Source organism: Anabrus simplex, chromosome 9, assembly GCF_040414725.1.
Source record: "Anabrus simplex isolate iqAnaSimp1 chromosome 9, ASM4041472v1, whole genome shotgun sequence".
Classification (NCBI taxonomy): Eukaryota; Metazoa; Arthropoda; class Insecta; order Orthoptera; family Tettigoniidae; genus Anabrus; species Anabrus simplex.
The window spans coordinates 148,881,769-148,904,832 of NC_090273.1; the positions used below are offsets into that span (position 1 = coordinate 148,881,769).

The following is a 23,064-nucleotide window of genomic DNA, read 5'->3' on the forward strand; positions in this document are numbered from 1 at the left end:
TGGTAAGGAGTTCTTGTGGTAGGGCGTTCCATTCCTCCACCAGAGTGGATGACAACTGCTGGTTGGTCGTTGGTGCATGTGGATGTGCTGCAATACGTCTGCCCAATATGTCCCACAGGTGATCGATGGGATTTAAGTCGGCAGAATAGGCAGGCCAGTCCATTCGCCTCTCATTCGAAGAGCTCCTTCACCTGCGCCGTTTGATGTGGTCGTGCACTGTCATCCATAAAAATGAAGTCAGGGCCAAATGCACCCCTGGAAAGACGCATGCGGGGAAGGAGTACACTGCCACAATAACATTGATTGGTGAGTGTACCTCGTTCAGAGATTTGGAGGTCAGTACGTCCACGCAAACTTTATGCCCCCCCTGCACACCATCACACTTGGACCACCAAAATGATCATGTTCCTGGGTGCATTACCTGTTCTCACCTCTCGCCAGATGCGGGTATGTCGTCTAGAATCACTACTCAAACTGAATCTGCTCTTACCAACTCCTCGTTGGTCCAGACAAACACAAACGTTGCCGCCGATGTGTGGGTGTCAATGAAACACAACGTAATGGTCATCGGCCAAACAGGCCACCCCCATTCAGTCGCCATGCCACTGTGGAGAGTGAGATTGGGGTGGCCTGTTAAATGCGGTTGCAATGGCATCTGCTGATTGATGTGAGTCTCTTCTTGTCTGCTGCACAATGTAGCAGTCATCTGCTGCTGTAGTTGACCGTGGTCGACCCCCTCCTCTCCAGGCAGCAGTGCCTGTGGTTTGGAATGCTCTCAATGCACCATAAAACAATGCTGTGAACAATAGCAAACTCCTGGGTTACACTCTTCACACTTCGTCCTTCTTCCAGTTTCCCGATGATTCTTCCCCATATGAAGTCATCGAAATGTTGTCTCTGGGACATGTTATAATGACTAACACCACCACAGAGCACCATAACAGCTCGCTGATTGACTCGCACTGTCTTGTGCCATTCCTCCAACAGCCTCATTTTGTGGGGCCAGAACCATTTGGCGCTATAGTCGCACTGACTTCACGCCAGGTGCTCAGAGAGCAGCATTTCAGCAATTTCGAGAAAGTTGGAAAATGGCTCGACGAATGGTTTGCTGCAAAAGACAAGCAGTTTTTCGTGTGGGAGACCTCTGGCAACATATTAGCGCATTTTCATTAATTTTGACCGAATAGTTGATATGTTATGTTGCTTTATCTATCTTGCCCCTAAGGTTTGCACCACACTGTAATTGGAAAGACATGAAGAGATAAGATCAAAAACGTAGACTCACAGAGAGAGTTTTTCTGGCATGGTATTCATAACTTACCTGAAAAATGGGCGGAGTGTGTAGAAGCCAATGGCCAATATTTTGAACAAACAAAAAATTAATTCCCTTGAAAATTACGTGTTTTCTTTACCACAAAAACCAGCAAAAACTTATGCATACACCTGGTATAGAGAAGAGAGAAGTAAAGTTGAAGAAATACTGGAAAAAGGGACGGAGTGATGGAGAGATGGACAACGGAGGAGGTCCTTGATTCACAACCTGACCCAAGAAGATTGGAAATGGGAAATGATGAGGGAGATATTAAAAATCTATGATTGTGAGGTTTTCATGGGGTTTTTCAATCTTTGAATGTAATGCAGGATCAATAAAATTAGAAAATACCAGAAAAAGAAAACATTTTACAACTGGCTTTACGTCGCACCGACACATGGCGATGATGGGATAGGGATAGGAAAGGCTTAAAAGTGGGTAGGAAATGACCATGGCCTTAATTAAGGTATAGCCCCAGCATTTTCCTGGTGTAAAAATAGGAAACCACAGAAAACCATCTTCAGGGCTGCTAACAGTGGGGTTCGAACCCACATCTGCCGAATGCAAGCTGATAACTACGTGACCCAAACTGCACAGCTACTTATTAAGTAAGAAGACATTCAATAAACGACTATACCAAAAAATGTTTTTGTTTAACTAAATTAAACAAGCTAATGCAGTGAGCTCGCAGTTGCAATCAACAGTATTCTGTAAGAAGGAAGTCAACTCCCGGACGAAACTATCTTTACATAGGTCTGTTTTCAGACTCACTTTGCTTTACGGGAGCGAAAGCTGGGTGGACTCAGGATATCTTATTCACAAGTTAGAAGTATTAGATATGAAAGTAGCGAGAATGATTGCTTGTACAAACAGGTGAGAACAATAGCAGGAGGGTACTTGGAATGAGCAGATAAAGGCTAAGTTAGGAATGAACTCGATGGATGAAGCTGTGCGCATAAACTGGCTTGGGTGGAGGTGTCATGTGAAGTGAATGGAGGAGGATGGGTAACTTAAAAGAATAATGGACTGTTAAGGAGGGTAAGAGAAGAAGAGGAAGACCAAGATGACGATGGTTAGACTCAGTTTCTGATGATTTAAAGATAAGAGATATAGAACTAAACGAGGCCACAGCACTATACTGAGAGTCAACTCAAGACCTTAGCGTTCCCTTTGATGTTAGTCAGACTTCTGGTCGGTGAAAAGGCTTCCGCAGCGCCAAATAGTTCCCTAGGTTTGTTACTTGTTTCTGAAGTCAGGAGCTTTCTTCAGTTTGGTTAGATATTCTGGTGAACTGACTTGATGAATTAAAATTTTTGCCCTGTATAAATATGGAAAATATATCACAGGTTGTATGTTATTCGGGTTCTTTACCAACTCTTATATTTCATACATAGATGGCTATGAATAGTTATTGTTCTCAGTGGTGTATGTAGCAAAATATTAATTATTTAATATGATATTGATATCTTATTGCACTGTGTACTTAGTAAGTATGTTCGAGTTCATTTCACTGCTGATAAGTTCGCATGATATGTGCGACGTTCAAGATGAATCCAAGAAAACTGTTGGCAATACTGGCTGCAACAGCATGTTGAGTATTCATAATTGCTGCCAGCTGTGAGCAAGACGTGTGTGATGCTGTGACGCTTGAGTCCCCTACCTTCCGAATGACGAGACTACAATATTTATAACATTCCTGGAAGCATTGTATTTTGCAATCCCACTCACGGGTGGGTTTTTCACTTTATTAACTGTGAGAAACTGCCACTGACAGTCGTTGTACGAGAGCGGAATCATATACTTATGTCGTAAGTCCCCATGTGCCTCACACAAATAGCATTATGAAATAAAAATAAACCTTGCTTCCCTTGCCTCGGAATTCGTCAGTAATCTGTAGGTTTTACATGGTCAATAAAGGAATAAATAGGTATAGTAAGTAATCAAAGTACAGCTATGTGAAAGGAAGTGATTTCGTTTGATGCTTCACTATTTCAGTCAGATGGACGCACGGCGTTAATGATAAGCTGGTTGTGGCGGAGATGGAGAACGTAGACGAGACAGGAAGGGGGAACAGGGGACGTGCTCACATGCGGAAGGATACTTTTCCTAAGCTCTTGACTTGAATTTCAGTATAGTTGCAAACAGAGGATTGCGTAATGATGATGTGTGTATGTATGTATGTATGTATGTATGTATGTATGTATGTATGTATGTATGTATGTATGTATGTATGTATGTATGTATGTATGTATGTATGTAAATTAAACAGTATCCCACCTGGTCAAGTTCATCATCTGAATTATTAGGTTCTGCTTTTATACTAATTCTCTGACTTGGGACTGGATCCGATGGGATCTGAACTGTGTTAGTAGGTATCTGCAATTAAAGATACGGATAGGCTTAAGAGTTTTCAGATTCTGGACTACTGTTAAATAAATACTAAAATTATGAAACCAAAAATTACTTTTCCTTTGCAATTCAAAATGTGAACAACAAGCATGTATTCACCTGCTCAGACTCGTCATCTGTAGTGTCCTCTGTCTTCAGAACACAAATTGGTATGGTCACTGGATCAGGTGTTTCCTTTCCATCCCTTGATTCCATCTTGAATGATACAAAATTAATATTAGAAGATGAACATTCAGGAAAATATTTCAATGATTATACTGTAATATGAACGTACTATAAGGAACTGAAAAAAGAGATAGACAGGTTTACTAATGAAATTTCACTGTAAACAAAACACACAACTTCACAACAAAGTGGGAAACTCAATACATTGTAAGTTCCCTGGCAGAAAAAAATATCCAATCACCAAGATGGGGTTGTGCTAGAATACCGCACGTTGATAGGCGTGTTAATAAATCTGAAAGATGATGATGATTTAAATTTCCCCCAAATCGCAATAGCGTGGCACTAGTAGTGGCCCCATGATGTTTCACATCAGGTTTGCTTTAAATACGGGCTATACTGTGCGAGAGCGTTAGTTACCTGTGAAATTGGACAGAGTGAATGTGAGTGGGTCAAGAATGCCTTTACAACGACAAAGAGGCCAGTATCAACTCACTGTGGTTGAATGAGGCCATATAATAGGGCTAAATAAAGGTGGATTTTCCTTCTGCACTATTGCAGAATGACTTGGCAGGAAAGTCTCCATTGTGCATGTGTGCTGGCAGCAGTGGTCACGAAAAGGTACGTTCGCAAAAAGAATGGGCTCTGGACATCCGCGTAGCACCACCGAGGAGGAGAATCGCCGTATTTGGCGTATGGCTGTGACACAGTGGACTGCGCCTGTAGCAGCAATTCGAGCGGCAGTTGGCACCACAGTGATACAACGTACTGTTCGAAATCGGTTACTTGAAGGACAGCTCCGAGCCACATGCCCTGTGACATTCATTACACTTACCCCAAACCACCGCTGTCTGTGACATCAGTGTCAAGCAAGAGCGCATTGGAGGATGGAGTTCATGGCTGTGTGTTGGTTAGGAGGAGGCCATGTGAGCGCCTGTATTCAACTAGTCTGTGGCGTCGACAAACTGGACCTACATTGGGAGTTCTGGTCTGGGCAGCAATTTCCTATGACAGCAGGTGCACTGTCACGGTTATCCCATGCATCCTGACTGCAGATGTGTACATCCGTGTGATGATTCGACCTGTTGTGTTGCCATTCATGGAGACAACATTCCCGGGGGGTGTTTTCCAACAGGATAATGCACGCGCCCATGCCGCTGTTGTAACCTAACGTGCTCTACAGAGTGTCGACATGTTGTCTTGGTCTGCTCAATCCCCTGATCTGTCCCCAATCGATCATGTATGGGATATCATTGGACAAAAACTCCAGCGTCACTCACAACCGGCACTAACCGTCCCTGTACTGACCGACCAAGTGCAACAGGCATGGAACTCCATCCCACAAGCTGACATCTGGCACCTGTATGACACAATGCATGCACGTTCACAAGCCTGCATTCAACAGTCAGGCGATTACACCGGTTATTAATGGACCAGCATGACATATTTGCGATGGCTTTTCTTGTGTGGATATTAACCTGTAGTCTTGTACCTTTAATTAATTAAATATGTTACCTCAACAAATATATTGCCGAAATTTTCGCATTCTACATGCCTTATTTCTTTGTGTTTGGATACTTTTTTCTGCCAGTGTATTTTTGCAACATAATTTAACATGGTCTGTGTGCAACTTGAGCAAGAAAATCAGTTATATTTCCTTAACCTTTCATATATCAACAACAGAATAATCTGCCCATTTCATCACCACTTTTAGTAATTTTATGATTGAGAAAAATTCAGTAATAAAGGGATCTACCAGTATGAACAGGAATTGGACTTACAATGACAGCAATGAGTTTGATTCTCTATTCGCAAAAGATGATTCTGCAAGTGCGTTAAAATATATATACAAAACTATCCCGTGACACACAGCCCTGATGGACCTCGGCCTACCAAGTGACCGCTGCTCAGCTCAAAGGCCTGCAGACTATGATGTGCTGCTTGGTGAGCGCAGTGAATATTCTCTGCCATTACTTTTGGTAAAAATCCCCAATCTAGCTAGGAACACAACTCACTGCACTGCAGGGCCAGCTAAAATATATATTATATCTGGAGTATATTTCATCTACCACCTCCATTCAGGTTTTGGTTTACACTTTGTGGTTAGTTTTGAAAGTGCAATTACTAATGTATGAAACTATTATTCAATTTCAACTGTTTATCAGTAACAAAGAACATTTTAATGACTAACTTTTGAACTTGTAGCTATTCAGGCTAGTAGTAGCTAGCTAGTACAGTAGCTATTCAATTTGAGTGGTTGTCCAAGGGCATGCATATCATGTTACCAGCCTAGTATGTACAGAAAAAAATAATGGGTACCATATTATTATAAATGCAATCACCAAAAATTTTTTATTATGTCAAACAGCATGCTAGTTACGGTATTTACTATACAAAGCACTAATGACAACAAGTAGAAACAGAAAAATGTAAAAAGTGAACTTGTTTCTACATGTATGGGATTTGGGACATGCACATTTCATTACAAGATTATTAATGATAGCCTATATACAGAAGTTCAGACCTCTTTGGTGGTGATCGGAGATGTTACTCCTTTTTAGATAGAGTAAGAGATTTCCCAAACTAGATTTTGGTCAAAAATCAAAAGTGTCTCAAATTTATGAATTCCAACTACAAAAATAAGTCATTTATACATATAGTAGTGTGTCCAATACCCCTTGGTATTGCAGAGAGAGATGTTTTCAGTTTAGACTGTAGATTGTAGGCAGGGCAGGAAACAGAATTGTCAAGTGTTATTTCCATTGCGATATTGGTATCCTTGCTTTGAAGTTCAATGAGCACCGTCAGCATTTTAGCTGTAAAGCCATGATTGATGTGAGTGGACACAATTACACTGTTGAGAAACAGTGGCGTATGTGTGGATTCATGAATGATCTCACACAGGGCAAACAATAACACAGATAATGAATGTGTTTTAAGATTATTTCAGCAAAGATCCACTAAGTAAAGCAACCCTGCATGACTGGGAGAAACGTGCATTCACTTCAGGCAGTGGCAAAGACAGGTCGTGTAGTGGATATAAGAAGATACGAGAGGAAATGTGTGCCACTGTCACTCAGTCAATGGAGCAATCCCCAACTAAATCAATTCGTAAATGAGCAGATGAACTTTAAATATCGCATTCAACAATGCAAGACCACAACAAAAAGCAATTGCAAATGAAAAGACATGGGCCAAATCATGTTGGAGCAGTGAGCTGCAGCCTGCCATGCTGTTTTGGAACAATTTTCAAATGCTGTAATCTCATACAAGTGTTATTTTCTGATGTATGTGTCATATATTGTAGTTTACAGGAGGAATGTGGTTTTATGGGCTAAGGAAAATGCTCAATATGTGCAGTTATTGGAAAGGAATCCACCTCATGGGCCAGGCTGACATCATGACATTTGTTCAGACTAATTTTTTAAGGGTACATGAATGGACATTCTTATATGCATGTGTTGAACACATGGTTAATAAATCGCCTGCACCGGGCAAGTTGGCCGTGCAGTTAGGAGCGCACAGCTGTGAGCTTACATCCGGGAGATAGTGGGTTCAAATCCCACTGTCTGCAGCCCTGAAGATGGTTTTCCATGGTTTCCCATTTTCGCACCAGGCAAATGCTGAGGTTGTACCTTACTTAAGGCCACGGCCGCTTCCTTCCAACTCCTAGGCCTTTCCTATCCCATCGTTGCCATTAGACCTATCTGTGTCGGTGCGACGTAAAACCACCAGCATACATATAAATCGCCTGCAAGAAAAGGGAATCGTGGATCATCCATTTCCACTACAGCATCACTATATGCCACCTGTTTTCTTCCTACATGCTGGACCTACTGACTATCTATTGTTTAGAACTTCTCACAAATCATATCCATGTATTCGCGTCTCTCTTCCTTGTCCTGGAAATTTTGTACCCTTAAAAGTCTGTACACGGACTTAACTTTCTCTACTCTCAGCCTACTTTTAATTTTGTGCAGCTATTTCTAGCCTGGTGCTGCCCTTGGAAGACAGACCCTCCAACAAGTGTGGGCAGCATCGGCACGAATAGGAAACGGCATGTTATTGTGGTGGAGGATAGTGTTGTGTGTGAGTTGCAGAGATGTTGGGGACAGAACAAACATCCAGTCCCCGAGCCAAGGGAATTAACTATTTAAGAATAAATTCTCTGACCCTGCCGCGAATCAAACCCGGGGCCCTATGAACCGAAGAGCACCATGCTGACCATTCAGCCAAGGAGCTGTACTAGGCCTAGTGATACTTAGTTCACTGCAGATCATAGTGGTCTGTATGAGTGAAAATCCCCCAGGTATCTTAGCTACTAGTTAATACAATATCATCTTGCTCAGTTCTTGATAAATCAAATATTTTTTTTTTTTTTTTTTTTTTTTAAGAATTTCAAGCAAAAACCATGGAGATGGATCAAATACATCTTAAAACATTCACGAGTTGTTTAAACTTTTATATCATGGTCTTTTCTCTTTTAATGTGTTGGCTGTTTTCAAAGGAGACTATAATCTCGGTCATTGGATATATTCCTGTGTATATCAAGCTGTCATCTTATCCTCAACTTCCCACATTAAAACTAAAGACCAGTAAATAAGTGCCGATATATGTGCCCCTGATGAAGCAGAAATAATGTGCCCAGGTGCAAGAGGAAATGGATATACAGTACAGGGTCTCTCTTACAAAACCAGACTGTCCAGCGGAGTTTCTACTCTCCGAGACCTAAGCAAGTGTGCTGGAGGCGTGCACATAGTTCTTAACCTTGCAATGAGCATGTAGGTGTTCGACCTAGCATCAATAGCCAGTGTAAATCTCAGCTTTTAACATGGTGAGACAGTTATGATTGCAACACCATATTTTCGTATGTAAAAGTACAAGTCAGCTCGACGGGGACGCAATGCATTTGTTCAGCAATTTCCTTTATGAGCACAGATTCACATAATTGTAAATAAATTTGAAACATGTGCATACACGAACAGTTTTAACAGACGAAAAGCTAGGTGACATTGGTGCGGATCTTGAATGGTCATCAAATAAATCACTCACAAAATTAGCACAACAAGTAGGGGGTTTTGGTTTCTTCTGTCCATAGAGCTGTTACACATCAAACCGTACAGTTTACATGGGCCCATTGTTTAAAATCTGCTGATACAACCACAAGGGTGAGAGATTGTGAGTGGTATCTTGCATCATTGAATGATCGTTTATTCGACCCACAGCTTGTGTTCTTTTCGGACGAGGCCTGGTTTCATCTTAATGGTTGTGTGAACAGTCATAACTCTCGCTATTGGTGTGCAGAAAATCCTAATGGTGTTTATGAAGTCCCTCATTATGAAGGATGACACTTCCAGCATCTTTTATAAGGTAAGATTTCATGTAAGATTGTATACATGCTTAAAGCAGGGTGGCCGCGCGCGACGTAAGTTGGGCTTTGGCAGCTGCTGCAGCGAAAAGTACAAACTCCGTGCGCTCGGTCTGGATTTATAAGAGACCCTGTATGTGCCAAAATATACAGTACTGGAGCTGTTATTCATTAATTAACAGGACGATAATGTAAATATTCAAAATGTGCGCCATTACGCTGTACGCAGTGTTGTTCATAATGGTCATGCAGATTTTGAAACATAGCCTGGAACATAATAATAATAATAATAATAATAATAATAATAATAATAATAATAATAATAATAATAATAATGTTATTTGCTTTACGTCCCACTAACTACTTTTTAAGGTCTTCGGAGACGCTGAGGTGCCGGAATTTAGTCCCGCAGGAGTTCTTTTACGTGCCAGTAAATCTACCGACACAGGGCTGTCGTATTTGAGCACCTTCAAATACCACCGGACTGAGCCAGGATCGAACCTGCCAAGTTGGGGTTAGAAGGCCAGCGCCTTAACTGTCTGAGCCACTCAGCCTGGCTAGCCTGGAACATACAGTAACTTACTGTAGATTCCTGAAAAATGAGATGATATTCTCACGTAATGCACACACAGTTCTGGAAGGGTATTCTCCTTTAACATCTGAACTCTCTAAACTGTGAGTTGCTTTGACGATTGATGAAACTGTCCAAGTGAATGTGACTTTCATCGGAGAACCACACTATGAGCAAGAAATCTGGATCCTTATACAGTATGACCAAAAATTTTGCACAATACACAATCCTGGCATGCAATCATTGTCCAACCTGTATTCAGAACGGAAATCCACCTATGACTTTAAACAACAGCGGAAGCGACGTATTGCTGATGTTGAAATACCAAGGACGTTCGTTGAAGACTTTGTTTTGGTGACACCAACACCTCACTGAGCACATGTCCACGATTCTCATTTGTGGACACAGTTACTGGCCTAGCAGACCTTCCCTTCCGTTGACACAATACACTATTAGTACCACAAAATTTCGTAACAACAGACAGCACAACTGTATTACTTGGTGCTGTCTTATTAAATCATTTGCGATATTGTTCTGCCACTTACTTCAAACTCAGCCCACAGCCATTTCTGTATGAGTGAAAATAATACTCCACTATGGAATTTTCTCCATTTTCAGAGCCATTTTCAAAACCAACCAACCAACCAACCAACCAACCAACCAACCAACCAACCAACCAACCAACCAACCAACCAACCAACCAACCAACCAACCAACCAACCAACCAACCAACCAACCAACCAACCAACCAACCAACCAACCAACCAACCAACCAACCAACCAACCAACCAACCAACCAACCAACCAACCAACCAACCAACCAACCAACCAACCAACCAACCAACCAACCAACCAACCAACCAACCAACCAACCAACCAACCAACCAACCAACCAACCAACCAACCAACCAACCAACCAACCAACCAACCAACCAACCAACCAACCAACCAACCAACCAACCAACCAACCAACCAACCAACCAACCAACCAACCAACCAACCAACCAACCAACCAACCAACCAACCAACCAACCAACCAACCAACCAACCAACCAACCAACCAACCAACCAACCAACCAACCAACCAACCAACCAACCAACCAACCAACCAACCAACCAACCAACCAACCAACCAACCAACCAACCAACCAACCAACCAACCAACCAACCAACCAACCAACCAACCAACCAACCAACCAACCAACCAACCAACCAACCAACCAACCAACCAACCAACCAACCAACCAACCAACCAACCAACCAACCAACCAACCAACCAACCAACCAACCAACCAACCAACCAACCAACCAACCAACCAACCAACCAACCAACCAACCAACCAACCAACCAACCAACCAACCAACCAACCAACCAACCAACCAACCAACCAACCAACCAACCAACCAACCAACCAACCAACCAACCAACCAACCAACCAACCAACCAACCAACCAACCAACCAACCAACCAACCAACCAACCAACCAACCAACCAACCAACCAACCAACCAACCAACCAACCAACCAACCAACCAACCAACCAACCAACCAACCAACCAACCAACCAACCAACCAACCAACCAACCAACCAACCAACCAACCAACCAACCAACCAACCAACCAACCAACCAACCAACCAACCAACCAACCAACCAACCAACCAACCAACCAACCAACCAACCAACCAACCAACCAACCAACCAACCAACCAACCAACCAACCAACCAACCAACCAACCAACCAACCAACCAACCAACCAACCAACCAACCAACCAACCAACCAACCAACCAACCAACCAACCAACCAACCAACCAACCAACCAACCAACCAACCAACCAACCAACCAACCAACCAACCAACCAACCAACCAACCAACCAACCAACCAACCAACCAACCAACCAACCAACCAACCAACCAACCAACCAACCAACCAACCAACCAACCAACCAACCAACCAACCAACCAACCAACCAACCAACCAACCAACCAACCAACCAACCAACCAACCAACCAACCAACCAACCAACCAACCAACCAACCAACCAACCAACCAACCAACCAACCAACCAACCAACCAACCAACCAACCAACCAACCAACCAACCAACCAACCAACCCAACCAACCCAACCAACCCAACCAACCCAACCAACCCAACCACCCAAACCAACCAAACCAACCCAACCAACAACTTGCGGTAAGGTATACATTGGCCAAACATGCTGGTCCATTGGTGCCCGTATCAAGGAACATGAACGTAATATTCGTCTCAACCAGCCAGACAAATCAGCAGCAATAGCTAAGCACGCTCTATCGTTGGGTCATGATGTCATGTTCCAAGATGCTCAAGCTCTTATCCACACTAGACACTACAGGTTCAGGATTATATGGGAAGCTGTGGAAATACGTAGAAATCCTAACAATTTCAACAGGGACACTGGCTATCAATTAAGTAATACCTGGTTGCCAGCCATTAAGGATTTACGTAGGTAGTTCCCTTCCCTGTCCCTTCATGACTGTTATTTCGTCTCGGTGTTTTCCAAATTCGTACGTTCCTCATCGCCAGATATTTCATTCCAGGCTTGTGTCAATGTCATATGTTACGTACACATGATATGTGACTCTCTTGGACTGATTCTGATGGTTCCGTTAGCTTCCGCTTCGAACGCTAGCGCTATACCGCATCCAGGGAGCCATCTTGTGACGAATGAACATACCATTTCCACTTCTATTATAATGTCTAAATTCAAAAGCTCATTGTTTAAGAAGCCTTTCTCACAGACAGTCAAGATTTTCTTCTGATGACGCAGAGCACAGTTCTCTGCAAAACGTAAAGAATTTCACCTTATTTTCTTGGCACGGCATAAGCCCAAAAGCCTATATCATGTCTACAAGCACGGGCAGTGAAAGCATCAATGGCAACAAATCACAATGTTCTTTGCACTACTAGGAACATACAATGCTGACGTAACGATATATGACGAACAGACATATGTATGAGAGCTGAACGAAATCCAGTACTGTATATTTTGGTGCATACCGTAGAAGACCTGGGATTGGCAAGAAGAGATCAACCGTGTTAAGGTGGCAGTGAGTGAAGATGTGGACTTCCCTGTCCTTTCATGGTTTCATGTTTACCCTTTTCCTTCTTGTTCCCTCTGCCCACATTGATCTGTTTATTTCTGTCCTATACCTGTTCTAAGTTTTTTCTATTCAAATTTTTTGTTCCTTCATTAAGTGTTCACAGTGGAAATGGCTGCTTCACATGGAAGATAGGTAGGTTACAATGGATGGTATTTAAATGAATAATTAATGTTTGAAACATATCCCTGTTTCTACATAAGCCTTGTCCATGAATGTGAATTCTTTGTCAAATAATAAAAACCTTTACCTTTCTGTATCAAATAGAACAACAATTATATGTCACCATTTCACCAGCTGACGATGAAACGCATAAAGAAAAATAAAGCAAAGTCATCTCCGTACAGGCCATGAAGGCTCTGGGAGGGGTGGAAGGTAAATTGTAAGACACGTGTAAATTTCTATGCAATGATGTCATATTTTAATGCAATGCCCAACCCACAGAAAATTGTAGTATTCAGGAATCTGAATTATTTAAGGTATGAGTGAATTCGTACCGAACGTGCTGTAATTACAATGCTAAGATAATAGTTAGTAATTTGACCGCTCAATCTACTGCCAGTCATAGTGTAAAATTTTGAAATACTTAAGGTACATGTAAATTTGTATATGACAGTGTTGTAATGGTAAGCTAGTAGTAAGTTCAACCCATAGTACTGCAAGCCGTAGTGTTAAGCACTGGAAATACTTAAGATGCGTGTGAATTTGTATAGGACCGAGCTCGATAGCTGCAGTCGCTTAAGTGAGGCCAGTATCCAGTATTCGGGAGATAGTAGGTTCGAACCCCACTGTCGGCAGCCCTGAAGATGGGTTTCCTGTGGTTTCCCATTTTCACACCAGGCAAATGCTGGGGCTGTACCTTAATTAAGGCAACGGCCGCTTCCTTCCCAGTCCTAGCCCTTTCCTGTCCCATCGTCGCCGTAAGACCTATCTGTGTCGGTGCGACATAAAGCAAATTGTAAAAAAAAAAAAAAAAAATTATGTATGATGATGCTGGATTTAGAATGTTAAACTAGTAGTATTCCTTGGAATATTTTCTTTCCATGGAATTGCTTGTTGTACTCTTTTTGTAGTTGTTGGGTAATTATGTTTTAACTCTATTATCACACTACTGTAAGTGATCATTGCCACCGGGATAATTTCCCAATTTGCAATGTATTTCTTAAAAATAATCATAATAAAGGCTTCCACTATCTGTAACCTCAGCACTTGGTGGGGTAGAGTGGTTAGCTCTACACCCAGCTGCCTTTATCCCCCAGAAATTAACCTCGGTAAGGCATCCCTTTCTGCAATGTGTAGTGGAATAAATGTATTGTATGTTGGGCAGTGGTGGTGGGTTCTATATGTTCAATGGTTCAGTGAACCCCCTAGAAATAGATAAATCTATGTAAACTGGTGTATTACAGCCTATTCCTTTAATAAGCTCTGTATATCCACGTGCGTAGCGGTATTTTTTACATCAACATTCTGTTGCTCTTCGGAACCAGCCAAGAGGTTCAATTTCAGGACTGCGGGCGCGGGGCCGTGAGACGTAAGGAGGGTACACAAGGCGAGGGGCTGTGAGGAGCAGGGAAAACATAGCCCAGGAATCGCTGGTAACTGGACCAGCGATAGACACGAGTTACATCGAGCAGTTCCGAACTTAGCCGAAGAACTGTCAGAGCGTGTGGTTAAAGTTTGCCGTATGTGGTAGGTTTTGGAGGGGTTTTAATTCGACGATTTTGCAATTCTGAGGTAATTAACCTCAATGAGCCAGAATATTTTGATAACTACGTTTTGTATAGCATCAATAGGCGTACGTAGCGTAAGTTTATGTAATTAATGAAACGTTTCATTAGTAAGTGGTGATGGTTATTATAATTTTAAGAGGAAGTACAACTAAGCAACCATCCTCTATATAACACTAATCATACAGAAAAATGGAATAAAACACTCCCTGGGCCTCAAGTGCTTTAATACCGTCGGGGTCGGAAAAGAACGAGACTTGATCAAGGAAGGTCCGATAGGATAGATTGAAGTGGCCTGGTGCAAGTAAGTGGAAGAAATGCCAGGACTCAGCTAAGGGCCCGGTGGTCGCCAACCCACACTCCCCAAGTTGACAGCCCCTGGAGCTTTTCATTAGTAATACGTGTTTTATGAAAAGTAAGCAGCAAAATACGTCAATACATAAACAACAATAGTCTGCCTAACACGTTCTTGAAGAAGTTATTTGTACGCAAGCAACGTCTCCAAAATCAAAGGAAATTGGATTAGTTTTAAGTAATTGCACCTCATATTCTCTGTCTTTCATCTTCATTGCTTTGGTAACTTCTTCGAGCTGTAGCTGTGACCCTTCAAAGGAAAGTCGCATTTCTAATCAAGCAATGTCACTATTTTACATCATGTAAACATCAAGTAACAATAAATCTCAATACGTTATTTTCGACAGCAGTGAACCCCCAGACGCTTTAACCATGCGCCGCCACTGATGTTGGGTATTCAGCCTGAAAGCAGGCTTGATCCTCTGCAGCTCCGCCAACAGCTGTCATAAATAGCCTAGGCGTCACTGAAGAGGCGTACTAGGGAAATGAGGAGTGAGGTAGTTTCCCGTTGCTTTCCTCACCGGGCCAGCCATTGCTATTACATATCAGTCTGCCAAGCCCACTGAAGTGCATGCACCAACCAATCCTATGAGCGATATTTTCACACCATTCATAACAGGGACTGGCTGCATAAGCAATGGTATTACTAGCATCACCCATACCTCTATCACTTTCATATTGTCAAAGCCAAGGATGAGACTGAGACAGGTCAATGAAAGTAACAAATTTGATATAGCCCATACCAGAAGGCATAGTGCATTGTAAACACTACATCTCACCAGCAAAGACAATAACATAATAAAAATTGTGACTGGTAACATTTTTCAATATTTCATAAAGAATACATGAATTTAACAAACAGTTGCTTTAAAACCTATATCTGAAAAAATCCAGCAAGTTTAATATCACTAAAATCTTTTCCCATACATAGGCCTATGATAAAGAACAAATAGATGACTTTGAGACCTCGTTTCAGTATTCTAACAATGGAATTCAAGATAAATGTATACTTAGATCAAAGAGAAGTAAACAAGCTCACCATATCATCATCGTCATCTCTATCCGACTTCATCCAAGGAGTCTCAGAATAAGAATTCTGTCCTTCGTCCATTTTCCTTTAACTCAGCTTAATGTCTGGAAGCAAGCACCGATAAGTGATTAGAGATTAACATAAATATCAGGTCTTCAATGAAACACACAAATCAGAAAAATAATGAATATATGTAAATTACATTCACAGTCAAATAAGTTTTATAATCGAGCATTATTCTTCCTTAATACTGATGTACACTACACAAGCTGGTTCAGTTTATTTCATTTGAGTGATTCAATCAATCATCAATGATCTGCATTCAAGGCTGTCGCCCAAGTGGCAGATACCCTAACAGCCTTTCCTTAAATGCTTACAAAGAACTTGCAAATGTATCAAATACGAGGGCTAGTTTTTTTCTTCTTCTTTTCTTTTAAGTTCTGATGGGCCATAAATGATAGGCATGTTGAGATAACAAGATGATTTTATTAACAAAAGATCTGTACATTCTTACTTATTTTTCTACGTAGTCACCATGAAGGTTGAGGCATTTGTCATAACGAGAGACCAGCATTCCTATACCCTCTGCAAAATGTCTGCCGCCAGTGAGCTCAGGTAGGTCCTTACAGCGTCTTGAAGCTAACCACGCCTTCATTTCTCGAAAGAGGTGATAGTCACTGGGTACTAGGTCAGGACTGTAAGGTGTGGTCAAAGACTTCCCACTTGAACGTTTGGAGAAGTTCTTTTGTCACATTGGCACTAAGCGGTTGTGTATTGTCATGGATCAGAACCACGCATGCCTCTTCATTTGTTTTGTATCGCTCTCCGGAGGCGACGTAGGGTCTCACAGTAGACTTCCTCATCTGGCATATACTGGCGGCAGACTTCTTTTCAGAGGGTATAGGAACGCTGGTCTCTCGTTATGAGAAATGCCTCAACCTTCATGGTGACTATGTAGAAAAATAAGTAAGAATGTACAAATCTTCTGGTAATAAAATCATCTTGTTATCTCAATATGTCTATTATTTACGGCCTATCAAAACTTTTAAAAAAAAACAGCCCTCGTATTTCCCCTGGTAAAATTTTCCAATCCCTTACTCCTCTCCCCATAAATGAATATTTACCCCAATTTGCCCCCTTGAATTCCAACTTCGTTTTCTTATTGTGATTTTTCCTACTTTCATAAACACCACTCAAACTTATTAGTCTATTAATGTCATTCCATGTCATCTCTCCACTGAGAGCTCGGAAAATACCACTTAGTCCAGCATCATCTTCTCTTATCATATCCTCATTGAATGTCGGCTATCATCAGGGCGATTTGGTTCTCGTTCTCAGCAACTCGGAAAAGACTGGGGGTACTGAGCCCATACCATTCTCGTAGATTCCGTAACCAAGATATTCTTCTTCTTCTTCGCCTACTTCTCCTTCTTTCAATTTTACCTTGTAAGATAAACTGAAGGAGTCTATATTTATCATTTCAAATGATATAGCTAAAGTACTCAAGTTTCTTCTTTTTATTGTTGTGCATGACCTCTAGTTCTTTGTTCAGGCGTTGGAGTACTTCAGTGTTACGTATTCTGTCAACCTATGATATTCTGAGCAGGCGTCGGTAGCACCACATCTCAAAAGACTGAATTTTTATGGTGGTGTTCTGTGTTAGCGTTTAAGTCTCGGCACCGTAAAATAAGACAGAAAATACATAACACCGAAATAAACGGAGACTGAGATTGATCTTTAAAGGTCCTGTTACAGAGAAGTTTGCTCATTCTCTTGCCTGTTCAATCCGGGACCTAATTTCAACAGTCTTGTTCCAGTTGTGATCAAGTACGCTGTTGAGATACTTAAAGCTTTGGACTTGCTCCAGTGTCAAGTTAACAGGTTGAATGACATATTTGCTTATGGCCATTACTTTGGTCTTTTTTTGTGTTTAAACATAGACCTGCTGCATCTCGTCTCCTTATTCCGAAGTCTTCCTAGATCAAACTTTGCAACAACATTTCTGTGACGCCACTCCTTTGTCGGTAACCACTCAGAGCAAATAGTGCTGCTTTAATTAGGACCTTTTCCAGTTCTCGTATCCAATAGTCTTGGCGTGGGTCCTATACACTGGAACCTTATACAAAAAGGGGTCTTACCAGAGATTCAGACGCCCTCTCCTTTACATCCTTAATACAACCCCTAAATACCCTCATAACCATGTGAAGAGATCTGTAACCTTTCTTAACAACCTCATTATATGATTACCCGAATGAAGATCATTCCTTATATTAACACCTAGGTACTTATAGTATAATCCCCATGAGAGACTATCATCCCACCAACACAGTAATTAAACCTGAGAGGACTTTTCATTTCATTTACCATCATACCATTGACCACTGTCCATCTCACAACACTGTCAAGGTGCCCATAAAACCTGTAACTCATTTACTCCATACAGTATAACAGCATCCACATACAGCCTCATCTGTGCCTCCAGTTCTTTACTAATATCATTTATATGTATACGAAAATATAAAAGTCCAAAAATACTGGCCTGTGGGACACCCCTCTTGATCATTACAGGATCAGATAATGCTTCACCTACTGTACTTATCTGTTCTATTTTCTGGAAATTTAGCCACCGATTCAACAACTCTTATCTGGGCCAATATTCCTCATTTTCATCAGTAATCTCCCACGATCTACCCTAGTTGCTGTCCTAAGAAACCTAACTACAGTCTGGTTGACATGACATGGGTTTTTGAGCTTATGCCAAGTCAAGAAAACAAGGTGAGACTCTCTACGTTTCGCAGAGAATTTTGCTCCGCGTCTTCAGAAAACAATCTCGACGAGGAAGTCTTCTACAATAATGAGGGTTTGAATTTAAAAATGCCTTATTGTTGGAGCTGTAGTGGTACGCTCGATCGTCATCAGGTGGTTCGCTGAATGCTGGCACAATGCTCCAAGTGGAAGCTTGATGACAACATTAAGCTCCAATTAAGATGTTCTAACACACCCTGTGTGCATGAGAATTATCAGAGGGGACATCAGATGAATCAGGGACAGATGTGGTAGAAGAAATAAACAGAAACTAATAAAATAAAATGCAACGAGAGACACCAGGATAGAATAGAACAGAGCTGATGATAGAAAGAAAGTATGTGGAGAAAACCAGAGGATGATAATTATGTGAGACTGTGTGAGAGACTGGGAAGGGGGAAGGGGGATAACCAATGTACACATGTATGAAAGTATGACATTAAGACACATCACATAGCGTGGAATGAACCAACTGGTAATGACGAATGTATGAATTTGGAAAACACCTCAACAAAATAACAATACAGAAAGGACAGGGAAGAGAACTACCTACATAAATTCTTAACGACTGGCAACCACATAGATAGCCAGTGTCCCTGTTGAAATTGTTAGGATTTTTATGTATTTCCACAGCTTCCCGTATAATCCTAGACCTGTAGTGTTTAGCTGACATGGCATAAGCCCAAGAGCCCATATCACATCTACAAGTACGGGTCATGAAAACATCAATGTTAACATTACAGTCTGGTTGCTGAACCCATAATTACTTTGGATATATACAATGATCATTCTATGGATCAATCAATCAACCAACCATTACTGATCTGTATTTAGGGCTGTCGCTCAGGTGGAAGATTCCCTATCAGTTGTTTACTTAGTAATTTTTTTTTAATGGTTTCACAGAACTTGTAAATTTATCGAACATTTCCATTGATAAATTATTCCATTTCCTAATTCCTCTTCCCATAAATGAATATTTGCCCCAATTTGTCCTCTTGAATTCTAACTTCATTTTATGATTGATCTTTCCTACGTTTAAATACTCCACTCAAGCTTATTCGTCTACTAACGATATTCCACACCATTTTCACATTGACAGCTCGGAATATCTCGCTTATTACTCATTGTTATGATCCGTGGCAACGCACAGATACTACAACAGACACAAGGTGACAGGCAGCAAGGCATGCAATGGCATTTCAGTCAGCTGTGGGGAGGAAACAAACAAATTACACGTACGATATATCCACAGGAAAAAGTTCACAATGATATACATGATCTGTTTTATACATAACAACTTGATGAATTTTAAGGCCCCATTTAAATAACACCTGACAATGAGCAATGTATAAGATCCCACAAGATACGTAATCTCTTCAAAATCAAGATCGAAGTCAAGATTCTTTATTACAAGTGTTTTAACAAAATGTCTATTTTAATAAGGACTGATATAAACAAGAATAGGCCTATGTAGTTTGATGTTTCAATGACTTTAATGTTTTTAATCATCATATACTAGATAAGATAGCTCATATAAGCTTGAGCGTCAGCAATATCCCTTAAAACCTGTAATCATTTTAATATCAGTTTTAATCTTAGTCATTAGTGTAGCGGCTGATGATGTCCCAACATTGGACAAAACATGTACCGTAAATAGAGGAATGAGATAATAATCAATCCATTATTGTGTGTATTGAACAGGTGGACCCCTCAAGTGTATTCGCTTAGTCGAACAGCTCTTCTCCTTACCTCTAAGTCTTCGCAGCCCAAGTTAAACATTTTTGTAATACTACTCTTTTCTTGGAAATAACCCAGAACAAATTGTGCTCCTTTACTTGGATTATTTTGAATTCTCAAATCAAGTAATCCTGGTAATAGTCTCATACACTGCAACCACATACTGTAATTTTGGTCTTATATGCCTTCTGCTTTATATCCATACTGCAAACCCTAAATCATCTAATAACCATATGAAGAGATCTAAAACCTTTATTTACAATCCTGTTTATGTGATTTACCCCAATGAAAATATTTTCTTATATTAATACCTAGGTATATGTACTTAACATTGATCCCCATGAGGTACTTTCAGCCCATAAAATCAGTACCAACTGCAGGGCCTTTTCCTCTTGCTGTAACTTACAACCTGACTTTCCATCCTGTTTACTGTCATACCATTGTCTACCATCCATCTCACAACACTGTCAATGTATTTTTGCAGTTACTCAAAATCCTGTAACTTATTTACTACTCTATACAGTATAGCATCATCTGCAAAAAGCCTTGCCTTACTGATATAAATTTTATACATAAGAAAATATAAAGGTCCAACAATACTACCTTGCAGGATGGCAAAGGCAAAAAAATAACTTTGACCCTTTCAGGAATCTCACAATGTAAAATATAAGAGAAACAAAAACAGGCAATCTAAGTCTTTTAGAAGGTGGAATTGAATTTAAAATGCACACCCCAATATTCTTTGTTGTCTTGAATAAGAAACTTACCAACTATCTAGGCTATGATTGATCAGAAAGGTAAAAGATCTATACAGAAGAAATTTTGTCAGAGTTGCAAGTTCTTTGCAGATATTCAAAATGAATTAATAAATAATCTCCTGAAATGGCATTGTGATGAATACCCCACTTGAATATTTTTCAAACACAGCGCTACTTGTAACAAATTATTATTGTAAGGTAGGTACGGAACTCATTTCTAAACTGCCCTCCAAAGTTTTTCCACCGTACAAAACCACTCTTTTATAGACTTATTCCATCGCTTTGTTTTTGACACCTTGGACTAGATACAGGGTCTTTTTTTAGATGGCTCCGCAGCACCACTCAGAGCAATATATCTCTCAGCAAATGAGTCACCCGGCTATCGCCTTTCGTGCGTGTTCCCCTGACACACGGAGCTAGCCATAAAAAAGACCCTGTATATTAGCTAATCTCTATAGAGTATATTTTGTATGGTATTCAGAGTTTCAAAGAGAACAAAAAATCAATGTCAACTTACTCAAATTATTACCATTCTGTAAATTATTTTAGGAATTACTACTTCCTAGCCTGCATTTTTCTCCAGGTCATTTATTCTAAATTTCCTTGCCCTGTTATCCTTCTTCCAACACAGATATATCCTGAAATGCTGCCAGGGTGAGGGATAGGAATCTGCCACCTGGGCGAAAATGCAGATCAGTAGTGACTGATTGATTGTCTTGGACTTTGAAAATGTCAATGTTCGTGAGTTTTTATAAACAGATGCTATTTCTTACATTCAGTCAGTTTGAAAGCGTTCTTAACCTCAGTGAGGAATGTCTTCAGCTCTCTTCGATTCTGTGAGGTGAAAATATAAAGTAACAGATAACATTCTGAGAGATCTGCTATCATGATTCAACTTGATTTCAATCTTGTTCAACTTCATCAATGAGTCGGTATGCGAAGGGGCGAAGATAAACAAACTGTTCAAAACCGCCACTTAATTAGAATATATACTTACTAATTACGATCTTTCAGCGAAAACAATTCAAGCCGGGTTGACATGTATTCCCCATGAATGCACATAATGACAGGAACTAATACGATCGATAATAAAGAATACAATGTTTACTCAACATTACGTACTTCAGCAGTTGGACAACAACAAAATAAAAATTGAAAGTTTTTACTAACTCGAAATCTGAGTTGCTGGTGAGGTAATTATCTGCACTAATGTCAAACAGGCGATCATATATTTTATTTCACTTTCATTTACGCCAGGATACAGCCACAGCGGCTGGGCTGTCAGTCGAGAAACAAACGAACAACGACTAGGGGCTGTCCTGTTCGTTCTGCTGTTCGCCCTCATGTCAAGTGTGTTCGATGAATAGCCGATAGATGGTGCTACAATGTACATTGTGCAAGAACTTAACAAGGTTTGGGGAATTCTCAAAACTGCCAGGGACACGAAGAAAACCTCTAGAAATCCAGGAGCAAAATTGTTTTAGTGCCGCTGATTAGAAAATTCTCTACCTGGAGGGACGAAGAAAATCGTTACGGTACCGAGTCCTACTGACCGGTACAAAATAAATGAGACCACTGGCACGTAACACATCGCAAAAAGGAAGCCGAATTTCGTAGCGGTATCCTTTTTTTAAGGGAGGACAGTCCACGTCCTTCAAAATGTTCTGCGGTTACATTTGTAGTAGCTCAG

At 40.8% G+C, this 23,064-nt stretch overlaps 1 protein-coding gene across 5 annotated transcripts in view; it reads right to left on the minus strand.

Moving 5' to 3' along the window:
• Positions 1–22,676, minus strand: part of LOC136880983 (zinc finger protein 501) — a 59,739-nt gene extending 37,063 nt beyond the window's left edge. For 3 of the 5 annotated variants that reach the window (XM_067153555.2, XM_067153556.2, XM_067153552.2), the window contains exons 1-3: positions 22,545–22,676; positions 16,084–16,178; positions 3,821–3,916 (exon numbers count right to left, since the gene is read on the minus strand). In XM_067153555.2, the coding sequence (XP_067009656.2) occupies positions 3,821–3,916; positions 16,084–16,155 (168 nt within the window). In that variant the 5' untranslated portion in view covers positions 16,156–16,178; positions 22,545–22,676. Of the gene's footprint in view, positions 1–3,820; positions 3,917–16,083; positions 16,179–21,891; positions 21,939–22,371 lie in introns of those variants that run through there. The other 2 variants (XM_067153553.2, XM_067153554.2) reach the window with 2 other exon arrangements.
• Between the last annotated feature and the right edge of the window lie 388 nt (positions 22,677–23,064).